The sequence below is a fragment of the Symphalangus syndactylus genome, chromosome 9 (genome assembly GCF_028878055.3).
Source record: "Symphalangus syndactylus isolate Jambi chromosome 9, NHGRI_mSymSyn1-v2.1_pri, whole genome shotgun sequence".
Lineage (NCBI taxonomy): Eukaryota > Metazoa > Chordata > Mammalia > Primates > Hylobatidae > Symphalangus > Symphalangus syndactylus.
In genome coordinates, this window is record NC_072431.2 from 19,543,694 (window position 1) to 19,559,273 (window position 15,580).

At 42.1% G+C, this 15,580-nt stretch overlaps 1 protein-coding gene across 11 annotated transcripts in view; it reads left to right on the top strand.

Moving 5' to 3' along the window:
- Positions 1–8,164, top strand: part of BAZ1A (bromodomain adjacent to zinc finger domain 1A) — a 120,160-nt gene extending 111,996 nt beyond the window's left edge. For all 11 annotated transcript variants that reach the window (XM_063645911.1, XM_055291538.2, XM_055291537.2 and 8 more), the window contains 3 exons: positions 1,962–2,104; positions 5,855–5,942; positions 7,191–8,164. In XM_063645911.1, coding sequence (XP_063501981.1) covers positions 1,962–2,104; positions 5,855–5,942; positions 7,191–7,387 — 428 coding nt within the window. In that variant the 3' untranslated portion in view covers positions 7,388–8,164. The remainder of the gene's footprint in view (positions 1–1,961; positions 2,105–5,854; positions 5,943–7,190) is intronic.
- Positions 8,165–15,580: the final 7,416 nt, after the last annotated feature.

The following is a 15,580-nucleotide window of genomic DNA, read 5'->3' on the forward strand; positions in this document are numbered from 1 at the left end:
AAAAAAAAAAAAGCCACTGTTCTTCAAAGAATTTTAGATATGTTATATTGCCTTACTCGGATACGCAGCAGGATTAAGGAATTCATTGGTGAAAGAATGGCACGTAATCTGTTTATGCAGTCACCAGATTGTCAAGTTTTTTAGGGGAAGTATCATAATTTTGCACCAGTCAGGATCTAATTTAGCTTTTCCTATCCCCTTTTCTGTTTTGCTTTTCCCCAGTTCTCCAAGCTGTTTGGAGAAATAATACACTTGAAACATTTTTACTCAAAAAATTAGGAAGAAAAATTTTTTGTTTTCATTGATTTGTGAAATTGCTAAACCTGGTACTAAGGACAAATAAAAGGGGAAATGTGTGGACCTACACTGCAAGGAGAGAATTTATACATCTGAATACATATATGGACTATACTACCCTTTCTACCAATGCATATACTTTAGATTTCATTATACTATACCTTTCTTAAATCTGTGAGAAAGCATTTTGCTTTTAGAACATTATCTAGATATTAAAATTAAGATCTGTGGCCAAGTGCAGTGGCTCATACCTGTAATCCCAGCACTTTGGGAGGCCCAGGTGGGCGGATCACTTGAGGTTAGGAGTTTGAGACCAGCCTGGCCAACGTAGTGAAACCCCATCTCTACTAAAAATACAAAAATTAGCTGGGTGTGGTAGCAGGCACCTGTAATCCCAGCTACTTGGGAGGCTGAGGCAGGAGAATCGCTTGAACCCAGGAGGCAGAGGTTGCAGTGAGCCAAGATCATGCCACTGCACCCCAGCCTAGGTGACAAAGCAAAACTCCGTCTCAAAACTTAAATTAAATAAATAAATAAAATTAAGATCTGTAAGAATAATGTTGTTAGCCGGGCGCGGTGGCTCACGCCTGTAATCCCAGCACTTTGGGAGGCTGAGGCGGGTGGATCACGAGGTCAGGAGATCGAGACCACGGTGAAACCCCGTCTCTACTAAAAATACAAAAAAATTAGCCGGGCGTGGTGGCGGGCGCCTGTAGTCCCAGCTACTCGGAGAGGCTGAGGCAGGAGAATGGCGTGAACCCGGGAGGCGGAGCTTGCAGTGAGCCGAGATTGCGCCACTGCACTCCAGCCTGGGTGACAGAGCAAGACTCCGTCTCAAAAAAAAAAAAAAAAAAAAAAAAAAAAAAAAAAGAATAATGTTTTACTTTACCAGTGAGAATTGCTTTTCCATTATGCAAGGTAATTTATATGTAAGCCTAGTTTCTAGATCTGAGGAGGTTACTTTCTGAAGGATATGCTTTAGGAAATACTAGAGAATTGCTTAGTTTCAGTTAACTGTAGCTGAAAAGGCCGGGCGCGGTGGCTTACGCCTGTAATCCCAGCATTTTGGGAGGCCGAGGCAGGTGGATCACGAGGTCAGGAGATCGAGACCATCCTGGCTAACACGGTGAAACCCCGTCTCTACTAAAAATACAAAACAAAATTAGCCGGGCGCCATGGTGGGTGCCTATAGTCCCAGCTACTCGGGAGGCTGAGACAGGAGAATGGCATGAACCTGGGAGGTGGAGCTTTCAGTGAGCTGAGATCGTGCCACTGCACTCCAGCCTGGGCGACAGAGCGAGACTCCATCTCAAAAAAAAAAAAAAAAAAAAAAAACTGTAGCTGAAAAGTATTTTTAATAAAATTGAGTAAAAATAATCCAAAAACTTTTGTGTTCTAGATTTTTCTTTTGCATTACACTCTGAAAATCTGTTCCCAGTGAATGTTTAATGCAACTGGACATTTTTAAGATCAAAAAGGAAATAATGACTATTTGGTCCTATTTATTTTGGTCAAATTTTCATATCTCCCAGAAAATAGTTAACATCTCAGTGTATGGAGTGTCTATTTTCTATTGGAATTTGGTATTTATATATCCAGTTTGGCTTGTAGCGAACCAATATTTTGCTTTGTTATCACCTAAAATATTGTAATTATTTACTCAGAGTCATCGCCTGTGACACTGGGTCGAAGAAGTTCTGGCCGACAGGGAGGAGTTCATGAATTGTCTGCTTTTGAACAACTTGTTGTAGAATTGGTACGACACGATGACAGCTGGCCTTTTTTGAAACTTGTTTCTAAAATCCAGGTAATTACTAGACTTGATAAAATGCATTCATGTATATTATCTGATTTAATCCACATGACAACTTTGAAGTAGTCAAAATACCTGTTACTCACTGTCTAGTTTTTTGTTGTTGTTGTTGTTTCCTGAGACAGTCTCACTCTGTCGCCCAGGCTGGAGCGCAATGGCACGATCTCGGCTCACTGCAAGCTCTGCCTCCCGGGTTCAAGCGATTCTCCTGCCTCAGCCTCCTGAGTAGCTGGGATTACAGGCACGCACCACGACACCCGGCTAATATTTCTATTTTTAGTAGAGACGGGGTTTCACCATGTTGGTCAGGCTGGTTTCAATCTCCTGACCTCGTGATCTGCCCACCTCGGCCTCCCAAAGTGGTGGGATTCCAGGCGTGAGCCACCGCATCTGGCCATGTCTACTTCTTAGTATTTTTAGAGACAGGGTTTCTGTCGCCCAGGCCGGAGTGCAGTGGCATACTTTGGTTCTCTGCAGCCTCAACCTCCTGAGCTCAAGTGATCCTCCAACTTAGCCACTTGAGTAGCTGGTACTACAGGCACATGCCACCAGGTGCAGCTAATTTTTTTTTTTTTTTTGAGACAGGATCTCACTTCATTGCCAGGCTGGTCTTGAACATCAGTTCCTATGTTGAAAACAATAGAGTTGGCCTGGCGCTGTGGCTCACGCCTGTAATCCCAGCACTTTGGGAGGCCGAGGCGGGCAGATCACGAGGTCAGGAGATCAAGACCATCCTGGCTAACACAGTGAAACCCCGTCTCTACTAAAAATACAAAAAAATTAGCCGGGCGTGGTGGCAGGCACCTGTAGTCCCCGCTACTCGGGAGGCTGAGGCAGGAGAATTACTTGAACCCGGGAGGCAGAGGTTGCAGTGAGCCGAGATCGTGCCATTGCACTCCACACTCCAGCCTGGGCAACAAGAGTGAAACTCCATCTCAAAAAAAAAGAAAACAATAGAGTTAGACAGCTCAGTCCCTTCTAATTTTGTGACGATTCTTTTCTTTTTGTTTTTGTTTTTTTTTTTTTTGAGACAAAGTCTTGCTTTTGTCCCCCGGCTGGAGTGCAATGGTGTGATCTTGGCTCACTGCAGCCTCCACCTCCTGGGTTCAAGCGATTCTCCTGCCTCAGCCTCCCGAGTAGCTGGGATTACAGGGGCCTGCCACCACACCTGGCTAATTTTTGTATTTTTATTAGCGATGGGGTTTCACCATGTTGGCCAGGCTGTTCTCAAATTCCTGACCTCAGGTGATCTGCCCTCCTCGGCCTCCCAAAGTGCTGAGATTACAGGCATGAGCCACCGCACCCAGCCATTTTTTTGTTTGTTTGTTTGTTTTTGAGATGGAGTCTTGCTCTTGTCGTCCAGGCTGGAGTGCAATGGCGCGATCTTGGCTCACTAGAACCTCCGCTTTCTGGGTTCAAGCGATTCTCCTGCCTCAGCCTCCCAAGTAGCTGGAATTACAGTTACCTGCCACCATACCTGGCTAATTTTTGTATTTTTAGTAGAGACAGGGTTTCACCATGTTGGCCAGGCTGGTCTCGAACTCCTAACCTCAGGTGATCCATGCGTCTTGGCCTCCCAAAGTGCTGGGATTACAGGCGTGAGCCACCGTGCCCAGCCATGACTGATTCTTTATGAATAATGGTGGTGTGCTACAATGACCTCAATGTTTTTGTTCTATGTAATGAATATGAATAGAGTTAACTGAGTACCATTAATCATATTTTTCTTATTTAAAGCAGTGGTTCTCAAACTACTGCATGCCTCAGAATCATTTGGAGGACTTGCTAAAACATAGATTCCTGAGCCCCAGAGTTTTTGATTCATTAGGTCTGGAATGATGTCTAACTCTTGGATTTCTGACAAGTCCCCAGATGATGCTGATGGTCCTGGTCCAGAGAGCACATTTTGAGAAACACTGATATAAAAGTTATTCTGAGCCAGGTGTAGTGGCTCACACCTGTAATCCCAACACTTTGGGAGGCCAAGGCGGTGGATCACCGAAGGTCAGGAGTTCAAGACCAGCCTTGCCAACATGGCAAAACACTGTCTCTACTAAAAATGCAAAAATTAGCTGAGCATGGTGGTGTATGCCTGTAATCCCAGCTACTCGGGAGGCTGAAGCAGGAGAATCACTTGAACCCAGGAGGCGGAGGTTGTAGTGAGTCGAGATCACGCATTGCACCCCAGCCTGGGCAAGACTCTCTCTCAAAAAAAAAAAAAAAATTAGGTATTCTGGCTGGGTGCAATGTGTCACACCTGTAATCTCAACAGTTTGGGGCCAGGCGCAGTGGCTCATGCCTGTAATCCCAGCACTTTGGGAGGCCGAGGCGGGCAGATCACGAGGTCAAGAGATTGAGACCATCCTGGCTAACACAGTGAAACCCTGTCTCTACTAAAAAAACACAAAAAATTAGCTGGGCATGGTGGCACACACCTGTAGTCCCAGCTACTCGGGAGGCTGAGGCAGGAGAATCCCTTGAACCCGGGAGGCAGAGCTTGCAGTGAGCCGAGATCGTGCCACTGCATTCCAGCCTGGGAGAGAGAGTGAGACTCCGTCTCAAAAAAAAAAGAAAAAAACAGTTTGGGAGGCTGAGGCAGGTGGATCACTTGAGCCCAGGAGTTTGAGACCAGCCTAACCAACATGGTCAAACCTTGACTCTACAAAAAATACAAAAAAAAAAAAGAAAAAAAAAAAATAGCCAAGTGTGGTGGTGCATGACTTTAGTCACAGTTACTTGGGAATCTGAGGCAGGAGGATCACTTGAGCTTAGAAGGTGGAGGTTGCAATGAGCCGAGATAACACCACCACACTCCAGCCTGGGTGACAGAGCAAGACCCTGTCTCCAAAGGAAAAAAAAAAAGGTATTAGGTAACAGTGATGGCCTAATCAAACTGAAGGATATGAGATGGTGTTGTAGTTAGGTTTTATATATATATATATATGGCAGAATGTGATCTGTGATATAGCAAAGATAGAACAGTGTTATGGTACTGTAATAGAAGTTATCATGGTATTACAGAAGTAGAGAAGACAGAGATTGATTTGAGCATTTCAGAGGGACAAAATAATAAAATTGAACACTTTTTAAGGAGAACTATTTGGAACTGGTCATTGAAGAAAGGTAGAATTTCAACACTAAGAAATGCAGTAAGGATGTTTCAGGGAAAAAGGAATATACTGTAGGGTAGTCACCCAGAAATGAGAATATGGTGAATGTGGTGGATGGTTTGAATGAGGTTGGGTTAGAAAGTCTCAGACACACAACTATATTATAAAGGGTCTCGCTCACCAGTGTGAGATAAAGGTTTCTGAATGAAGAAGTGACATCATCAGAATTCTACTTTGAGACTTCTAGAGCAAGAATGAGAAGGATTAATTAATATTGAATAGCATAAAAAAATTCTTAGTTTGACTCATTTGACTCATTTTGCCTGGGTAGTTTTTGTCCTAAATTAAACTTTGTTGCATACATTTTATTCATTATTACAAATGCAATAACGCTCATTGAAGAATTTTTCTTTTGGTCACAAGTGACAATGGTGTGTGTGTGTGTGTGTGTGTGTATATATATAGACATATCTATATAGACATATATATATCTATATAGAGAGAAGGAGAGCCATGAGCAAGACCATATTGCAATTGCATATTGAGTTGCTTTTTAGTGCAAAACTTTGTTATTTGAACACTTCTTTCCAGTTAAGTTTTCTGTGTGGACAGAGATATTTGAATTATTTTACAGGTCCCAGACTACTATGACATCATCAAAAAGCCCATTGCCTTAAATATAATTCGTGAAAAAGTGAATAAGTGTGAATATAAATTAGCATGTAAGTAATTTATGTTTTTCTTTGATATTTATTTTTCTAAGGCATTCTGTTATAGCATCTTTGACATTTATTTTTGTTTAAAGAGGTAGAGGCTGTTTTTCTCTTATTAAAAGGATGTGTGTGGATGTAGTTGTGTAGATGGCATTCCTTGAGGTTCCACAAGTACTTATTAGTGTATGTAGGGATGAAAGATGGATTAGGATCAAGTAAGTTAAAGATATTTTATAGATCTGATCTTACTCAAAGAAGTTCTTTATAATCACATAATGTATACGATCACATAATTGGATAGTTTCAATAAAACAATTTTAAAGTATTTACAGTTAAACAGTTTTAAGCCTCAGTTCTGCTACCTTGTTTCAGAATATTTTCTTTCTTCTTTTTTTCTTTTCTTTTTTTTTTTTTTTTTGAGATACGTCTCACTCTGTTGCCCAGGCTTGAGTGCAGAGGCAAAATTTTGGTTCACTGGCTCAAGCTGTCCTCCCACCTCAGCCTCCCAAGTAGCTGGGACCACAGGTGCAGGCCACCATGCCTCTCTAATTTTTTTTTTTTTGAGATGGAGTCTTGCTCTGTGGCCCACGCTGGAGTGCTGTGGCGCAATCTCAGCTCACTGCAACTTCTGCCTCCTGGGTTCAAGTGATTCTCCTGCCTCAGCCTCCCGAGTAGCTGAGATTACAGACACCCACCACCACGCCCAGCTATTTTTGTATTTTTAGTAGAGATGGGGTTTCACCATGTTGGCCAGGCTGGTGCCGAACTCCTGACCTCAGGTGATCCGTCTGCCTCGGCCTCCCAAAGTGCTGGGATTACAGGCATGAGCTACCATGCCCGACATGCCTGGCTAATTTTTTGTATTTTTTGTAGAGACGCAGTTTCACCATGTTGCCCAGGCTGGTCTCGAACTCCTGACCTCAAATGATCCTCCCACCTCGGCCTCCCTCGGCCTCCCAAAGTGCTGGGATTACAGGCTTGAACCACCGCAAGTGGCTAATATTTTTGTATTTTTTTGTAGAGACGGGGTTTTGCTATATTGCCCAGGATGGTCTCGAACTCCTGAGCTCAAGTGATCCTCCGGCTTAGCCTCCCAGGTGCTGAGATTACAGATGTGAGCCACCATGCCTAGCCAGAGTCTTCTCTTTCTAAAGAAAAAAGTGGGCTTCCATTTTCTTAATAAGATTTCCAGATGTGATACAAGAATTATATTTATGTACTTTCATTCTAATCTTTTTTGTCTCTTTCCCTTTCTAGCTGAGTTTATTGATGATATTGAGTTAATGTTTTCGAACTGCTTTGAATACAACCCTCGTAACACAAGTGAAGCAAAAGCTGGAACTAGGCTTCAAGCATTTTTTCATATTCAGGCTCAAAAGCTTGGACTCCACGTCACACCCAGTAACGTGGACCAAGTTAGCACACCACCGGCTGCGAAAAAGTCACGAATCTAACTTTGTCCTTCTAAAGGATATATTTGAAGAAAAACAAATTGTTCATGAAAATGGAACATTAAATCATGCTGTATAAAGCAATAACAACTGATTGACCACATAAAAGTGTGGCCTGCACTATATTCTCAATTTTAATATTAAGCACTCAGGAGAATGTAGGAAAGATGTCCTTTGCTACAGTTTTGTTCAGTATCTAATAAGTTTGATAGATGTATTGGATACAGTACTGGTTTACAGAGGTTTTTGTACATTTTTTAGATCATTCATGTGTCCAGAGATCTTGGAAAATATTTTTTCACCCACGATTTATTTTGTTATTGATGATTTTTTTTAAAAGTTGTGGTATTAAGGGAGAGTTATCTACACGGATGAGTCTTCTGCTATAGCACAGTTTGTTTAGAAAAGGTGTTTATGTCTTAATTGTTTGAGTACATTCTTTCAACACTACACATGAATGAATCCAATCTTATATCCTTGAAGTGCTGTACCAGTGCTGGCTGCAGGTATTAAGTCCAAGTTTGTTAACTAGATATTTATTTAGTATTGAGAGTAATTTGTGAATTTGTTTTGTATTTATAAAATTTATACCTGAAAAATGTTCCTTAATGTTTTAAACCTTTTACTGTGTTTTTATTCCTCTAACTTCCTTAATGATCAATCAAAAGAAGTAACACCCTCCCTTTTCCCTGACAGTTCTTTCAGCTTTACAGAACTGTAATTATAAGTTTCTATGTATAACTTTTTAACTGTACAAATAAAATAACATTTTTTCAAGTATTCTGGAATTCTCTAATTTTTACAATCAGATTTGGACTTCTGCACGTGATACAAACAGACCATAGGAACCAACGTTTTGTTGTACCTGAGTCCCTATAGCAGTAATTTGCTGCTTTTTCTGCCGAAACCCTTGAGGAGTAAGATCCATTTCATTTCATCAAAAACAGTAACATGATGTGCATGGATTCTCATTAAGAAGAGGAAAGAAAGTTTGGAATACACTCACCTAGTTGAGAATCTGGAAATGAAAGTTTTTATGCATATATACACATAAAAGGAGCTATTTCTTAGGTATGGAAGACATATAGGGGCTTCAGTTTTGTAGCATACTTTTCCTTCTTAGGATGCAAAAGGCAGGTGTCTTCCCTATTCTCTGGGACTTTTTGGTAGGTGGGAGAGAACCTTCCCTCTATTTCCTTAAACTCCTGAGGGTACTGCATTATTATTTAATTAATTTACTTGGAAGTTTACCTGTCTTTCTCATATAGTTTGAGATTATCAATTTTCTAGATTCTTCACATGAATATATCTACAACTGTAACTTTTGGTAAATTTGTATAATTTTATATGCCATAATTGAATTTCTTGGAAAATTTTACTTAATAACATTTAAATATCAAGACAATTCTGAAAATACAATTACATTTTAATAGTAATTTATCTGATTACTTAATATTCTTCTTTTTTTAAATAAAATTTTAATTTTTTAGAATAGAGACAAGGTCTTGCTGTGTTGCCCAGACTAGTCTTGAACTCCTGAGCTCAAAGTGATCTTGCTGCCTTGAACTCCCAAAGTGCTGGGATTACAGGTGTGAGCCACTGTGCCCGGCCAATATTCTTCATTTTTTAATGTTAATAACAAGCAATTTTTATGTTAGCTTTTCTTCTACACAGTTAACACTAAGGAACCATTTCCAACCAACTAATTATGGAATTACTCAATCTGCAAGTCAGTCATAAAACTTGCAATTTATTTACCATTTCTCAGACTGAGTTAAAATAAGACCTTACCTTTTGTTTTGTTTTTTTTTTTTTTTTGAGATGTGGTCTTGGCTCTGTTGCCCAGGCTGGAGTGCAGTGGCATAATCTCAGCTCACTGCAACCTCCACCTCCTGGGTTCAAGTGATTCTCCTGCCTCAGCCTCCCGAGCAGCTGGGATTACAGGCATGTGCCACCACACCTGGCTAATGTTTGTATTTTTAATAGAGACAGGGTTTCACTATGTTGGCCAGGCTGGTCTCGAACTCCTGACCTCAGGTGATCTGTCCACCTCAGCCTCCCATAGTGCCGGGATTACACGCGTGAGCCACCACACCAGCCAAGACATTACCTTGCAATCTGCTCAGCCAAATTGTCTTATATGCCAAATTCATCATTTATTCCCATACACATCTACAGTAATTAAAAATTTTAGGCCAGGCACGGTGGCTCATGCCTGTAATCCCAACACTTTGGGAGGCTGAGATGAGCGGATCACCTGAGGTTAGGAGTTCGAGACCAACCTGGCCAACATGGTGAAACTGTCTCTCTACTAAAAATACAAAAATTAGCTGGGCGTGATGGCAGTCGCCTGTAATCCCAGCTACTTGGGAGGCTGAGGCAGGAGAATCGCTTGAACCTGGGAGGTGGAGGTTGCAGTGAGCCAAGATCATGCCACTGCACTCCAGCCTGAGTGGCAGAGCAAGATTCCATCTCAAATAAAAATTTTATACAGCAACATGATTGACAAGGGATATATAGTAGTGGCTGAGAATGTAATGTCAACATGACCAAGAAAGCAATCAGCATTATTTGACTCCTACTTTGCTTTCATGTTTTTCTCCAAGGAGAAAGGACTACATAATGGAATGAGAGAAACAAAAACATGAGTTAGGGAACTGGAGTCCAGTATGATGACAGACATTTAAATCAGCTGGGCACCTCTTACTGAGTTTAGTCTCTAAACCCAGATAAATTGTATTTCTAAAAGCACTTGATTTGTAATTGTAAAACAGAGTACCAGAAGGGAAATGAATTAATATATCCCATTGTGTTGCCAAGCCCTTTAATGCAAAAGTTTATAGCTTTTCTACCCAAAAACTATGTAAAATGGTTTTTCATGTTAAGCAAGACAGTTCTCTAAGATTTTGGTATTCTCTCAATTTTTCAGTTAAGGTTAAGACTCAGATGGATTTTTGTTTTTAAGACAGGGTCTCCCTGTGTTGCCCAGGCTGGACTCAAACTCCTGGGCTCGAGAGATCTTCCCACCTCAGCCTCCAGAGTAGCTGGGACTACTGGTGTGAGCCACTGCACCTGGCTGGATTTTATTTTTTTAAATACTTGTCCAAGATCACAGAGTAAATTACATCAGTTCTATCAAACTTCGCCTTTCCATTACATCTGGGTACCTCCCAGAAGATAAGACATAGTCCATTTTCTCATTTGTTCATTTTTGATATGTTAAAATGTTATGTTTTTTTCTAGAGAGAGAAGGGGATATGGTTAGTTGCACAGATTTGAGTACATTATTTGATTTCAAGAATTTGGCAGAGTACTTAGGTTAACTTCAGTAATAACGTGAGGAATATTGTGCTTAGGCTATATTCCACACTAACCCCATTAGCCCTTTATACCCGCCATTCAAGAAAGTTTATGGCCAGACTCACAACTGTAATCCCAGCACACTGGGAGGCCAAGGCAGGCACATCACTTGAGGTCAGGAGTTTGAGACCAGCCTGGCCAACATGGTGAAACCCTGTCTCTACTAAAAATACAAAAATTAGGCATGGTGGCAGACACCTGTAATCTCAGCTACTCGGGAGGCTGAGGCAGGAGAATCACTTGAACCCAGGAGGCAAAGGTTGCAGTGAGCCGAGATTGCGCCACCACACTATAGCCTGGGTGACAGAGCAAGACTCCGTCTCAAAAAAAAAAAAAAAAATTTATGGTTTTAAGAGCATTAAAGCAAACCTCTAGATTAGGGGGAAAAAATACAGGAACATCAGTATACAAGTTATTTACTGGCATGCAAATAACCAAGCTATTATTTATTTAGAAATAGGGTCTTGCTCTGTTACCCAGGCTGGCGTGCAATCCGTGGCACTATCATAGCTCACTGTAACCTTGTAACCTAAAACTCCTAGGCTCAAGCAATCCTCCCACCTCAGCCTCCCACAGCTCTAAGATAACAGGCGTGAGCCACTGCTCTCAGCCTAATCTTTATTTCTTACTTTTCTGAGTGAACGTTTTGTCTTAGGAGCTAGCAACTCTACCAAAAAATTTTGAGTATATTGAGTATAGATGCACAAATCTCTGTAAATTTTAATATTGTGATTTAAGTCTTTATTGTAGCCATTATTAGAGCTATATTACTTTTTTCCCCAGTAAAATGAAAATTTTATTTCTAGTTATAAAATGAATAAATGGCGACTGCCCATAAAAATAGAAAACAACAAATATATAAAATAGAAATAAACAGTGTATAATTTTCTGGATTCCTTTCTTCAGCAAAATGGGATCATGGTGTACAAATCCTATGTTAAACAGCTCTTTTCATTCTGCAATGTATTGTGGATGCCTGTATTTCTGAGCTGTCCAGTACTCTAGTGTATCTAGGTCTCACCTCATTTGGAACCCTTCTCTCAGATATCCCAGTCTTGCATTTATTTAACCAGTTATCAACTGACATATTTTTTTCAATGTGAAGTCATCTCTAATGACATTTAGATGGTACAAAATTATAATTGCCTTGGGATATTCTGGCTACTGTAATTAACTCACATGTTAGTAATATTTTTCATGTATATAACAGCTGTTTCTGATCTAATGATCTCAAGAGTAGCAAACTAAAACTGGATGAGGCAGTGTAGCATTTTTCCAGCTAACAGGCATTTGATTTTTTTTTTTTTTTTTTTTTTTTTTTTGAGATGGAGTCTCGCTCTGTCGCCCAGGCTGGAGTGCAGTGGCGCAATCTCGGCTCACTGCAAGCTCCGCCTCCCGGGTTCACGCCATTCTCCTGCCTCAGCCTCTCCAAGTAGCTGGGACTACAGGCGCCCGCCACCACGCCCGGCTAATTTTTTTGTATTTTTAGTAGAGACGGGGTTTCACCGTGGTCTCGATCTCCTGACCTCGTGATCCGCCCGCCTCGGCCTCCCAACGTGCTGGGATTACAAGCGTGAGCCACCGCGCCCGGCCAGGCATTTGATTTTAAATATTTCCCTCCCTTACCTTTTGGTGACTGGTATTTGTTCTTTTGCCTCATCCTACGAACCTCCCCACGAAGGAGGAATTGGGATAGGATTTGACATCCTGCTGTAAACAACTAAAAAATTGGACAAAATAACTATGGACAATAGGCAATTCTCAATAGTTAGCAAGACTAAGTACTACAAGATTTCCCTGTCACCTTCCAAATAACAAAACCAAGCAATTCAACTTTTTTTTTCTTTTTTTTTTTTTCTGAGACAGAGTCTCACTCTGTCATCCAGGCTGGAGTGCAGTGGCGCAATCTCGGCTCACTGCAACCTCCACCTCCTGGTTCAAGCGATTCTCCTGCCTCAGCCTCCTGAGTAGCTGGGACCAGAGGCATGTGCCACAGCACCTAGCTAATTTGTTGTATTTTTAGTAGAGATGGGGTTTCACCATGTTGACCAGGCTGGTCTTAAACTCCTGACCTCAAGTGATCCACCTGCCTCGGCCTCCCAAAGTGCTGGATTACAGGCATAAGCCACTGCACCTGGTCTCAATTTATTTGTAAAATTCTTTTCCCCATTACCCTAAATGGGATTTATCTTGTCCTGCATGATCTGACACCGTTCTGTAGGCCTCATCTATCACCTTGCACCATATCACCTATGTATTGGTTCCTGAACACTGGACTCTTGTTTCTGGATATTGGGACTTTTGTAAGACTCTATGCCTTCTCACTTGCTGTGCTTTCTGCCTGAAATGTCTTTCTACCTCCACTTCACCAGGAGGAAGCAAATAAGCTAAAAACCTGTTAAAAACACCCAGAAGAGAGTTTCTATTTGAGATGATGAACAGTCCCAGAAATGGACAGTGATGACAGTTGCACAACAATGTATACTTAATGCCAATGAATTGTACACTTTAAGATGATTAAATCACACCTGTAATCCTAGCACTTTGGGAGGCTGAGGCAGGCAAATTGCTTGAGCCCAGGAGTTTGAGATCAGCCTGGGCAATATCACGAAACCCTGTCTCTGCAAAAAATTAGCCCAGTGTGGAACACACCTGTGGTCTCAGCTACTCAGGAGGCAGAGGTGAGAGAATTGCTTGAGCCTGGGAGGTTGAGGCTGAAGTGAGCCATGACAGTGCCACTGTACCCCAGCCTGGGCAACAGAGCAAGACCCTATCTCAAAAAAATATATTTTAAAAAAGATAATTAAAGTGGTAAATGTATTGATTTATTTATGAGACTCTGTTGCCCAGGCTGGACTGCAGTGGCTCAATTATAGCTCACTACAGCCTCAAAACTCCTGAGCTCAAACAATCTCCCTGCCTCAGTCTCCCCAGTAACTAGGACTAAAGTGCATGCCACCACGCCCAGCTCATTTTAAAATTTTTTGTAGAGATGTCTTGCTATGTTGCCCAGGCTGGTCTTGAACTCCTGCCTTCAAGCTGTCCTCCCACCTCAGTCTTCCAAAGTGCTGGGAGTATAGGCATGAATCACCATGCCCAGCCTGAATTAAGTTGTTTTTTTTTTTTTTAGACAAAGTCTCATTCTTGTCTCCCAGGCTGGAGTGCAATGGAGCGATCTCAGCTCACTGCAACCTCCGCCTCCCAAGTTCAAGCAGTTCTCCTGCCTCAGCCTCCCGAGTAGCTGGAATTACAGGCGCCCGCCACCATGCCCGGCTAATTTTTGTAGACACGGGGTTTCGCCATGTTGGCCAGGCTGGTCTCAAGCTCCTGACCTCAGGTGATCTGCCCGCCTCGGCCCCCCAAAGTGCTGGGATTACAGGCATGAGCCACTGCGCCCAGCCTAAATTTTTTAAATATCTAGAAATGCTAAGTAAAATACTACAAGCATCTTATCTGATTAAATTCACAGCTAAGCACACTTGAGAGACTAAAACTATTCTGGTAGTCACATGAGCTGAAGCTGATGCTCTCCTGGTTGTGGAGTGGCAGGTGCCAGCCCCTAAAGGAGAGTTAGATAGTCTCAACACTCCAGGGACTTAGGTTTTAAAACCTATGTGGAGACAGGAGATAGGCCCTTGGGCTCACTCAAATCAGGATTGAACTGAAAACCCATATAAAGCTGGAACCCACGTAGGAGTATACCTTTATTGAAAATGTGGGCTGGAAAAAAATCTGCCAATATGTAATCCAAAAACCTAGGAGAAAAATCTGCTTTAAAAAGTGGTCCTGGCTACTCTGTGCTCACTGCAAAACAAACAAACAAACAAAAAAAAAACACCGTGGTCCCAGGTCAGGGTGTGGTGGCTCACGCCTGTAATCCCAGCACTAGGAGGCCAAGGCAGGCAGATCACCTGAGGTCAGGAGTTCGAGACCAGCCTGGCCAACATGGCGAAACCCCACCTTTAATAAAAATACAAAATTAGCCGGGTGTGGTGGCACATGCCTGTGTAATCCCAGCTACTTGAACCCAGGAGGCAGAGGTTGCAGTGAGCTGAGATCTCACCACGGCACTCCAGCCTGGGTGACAGAGCAAGACTCCATCTCAAACAAAAAAAAAATTAGTGGTCTTTAGACAGACTTCCATTTCTGGTAAGACGAAGTAGGCATCTTCTCTCCTATTCCTCCCACTCAGTATAACTAAAAACCCTGGACGTTCTATATAAAACAAAAATAAGACTGAAAGGTGACAATAAGTCAGACTGACTAAAGGACCTTGGGACCAGAGGAAAGACCGTGGTAAGTTCCCTAGGTTTTCTTTTTGACTTATATATCAGACTTGATGCTAAAGAAGGGGCAACTTGAAAATGCCAAGTGGCACAGACAAAGTGCAAAGCCACAACAAAAGCTTCTCTAGCCAAAGAACTAGGACAGGGGCAGCCTAATAAGACAGAAAACCTAGACAATAACCACTATCCCAGCCAAACACCACAAAAAACAAACAAACAAACAAACCCTGGCCCTACCCATATCCACACCAACAAAGAGCAAGCAGGGAGTCTACACTTCCATCCCCAGAAGGATAAAATGAGGCAGTACAGGGCACTCACTGGAGTGGTGTCAGAGAAGTAAGGAACAAGAAAGGCAAAGTTAGGAACCTGGCCTTTCATCCCTGCTGGCAGAAATGAGATACCCCCAATCCCTCCCAGTGTCAGTACAGACCGTCTGGGGGGTTGATTCACACAACTGCCCACCAATAGCAAGGAGCACCCCCTTTCTGGTGTCAAGGAGGCTGGCAGGAGAACTTGGACTTCTACTTGTATCTGGCAGTTACAAGGA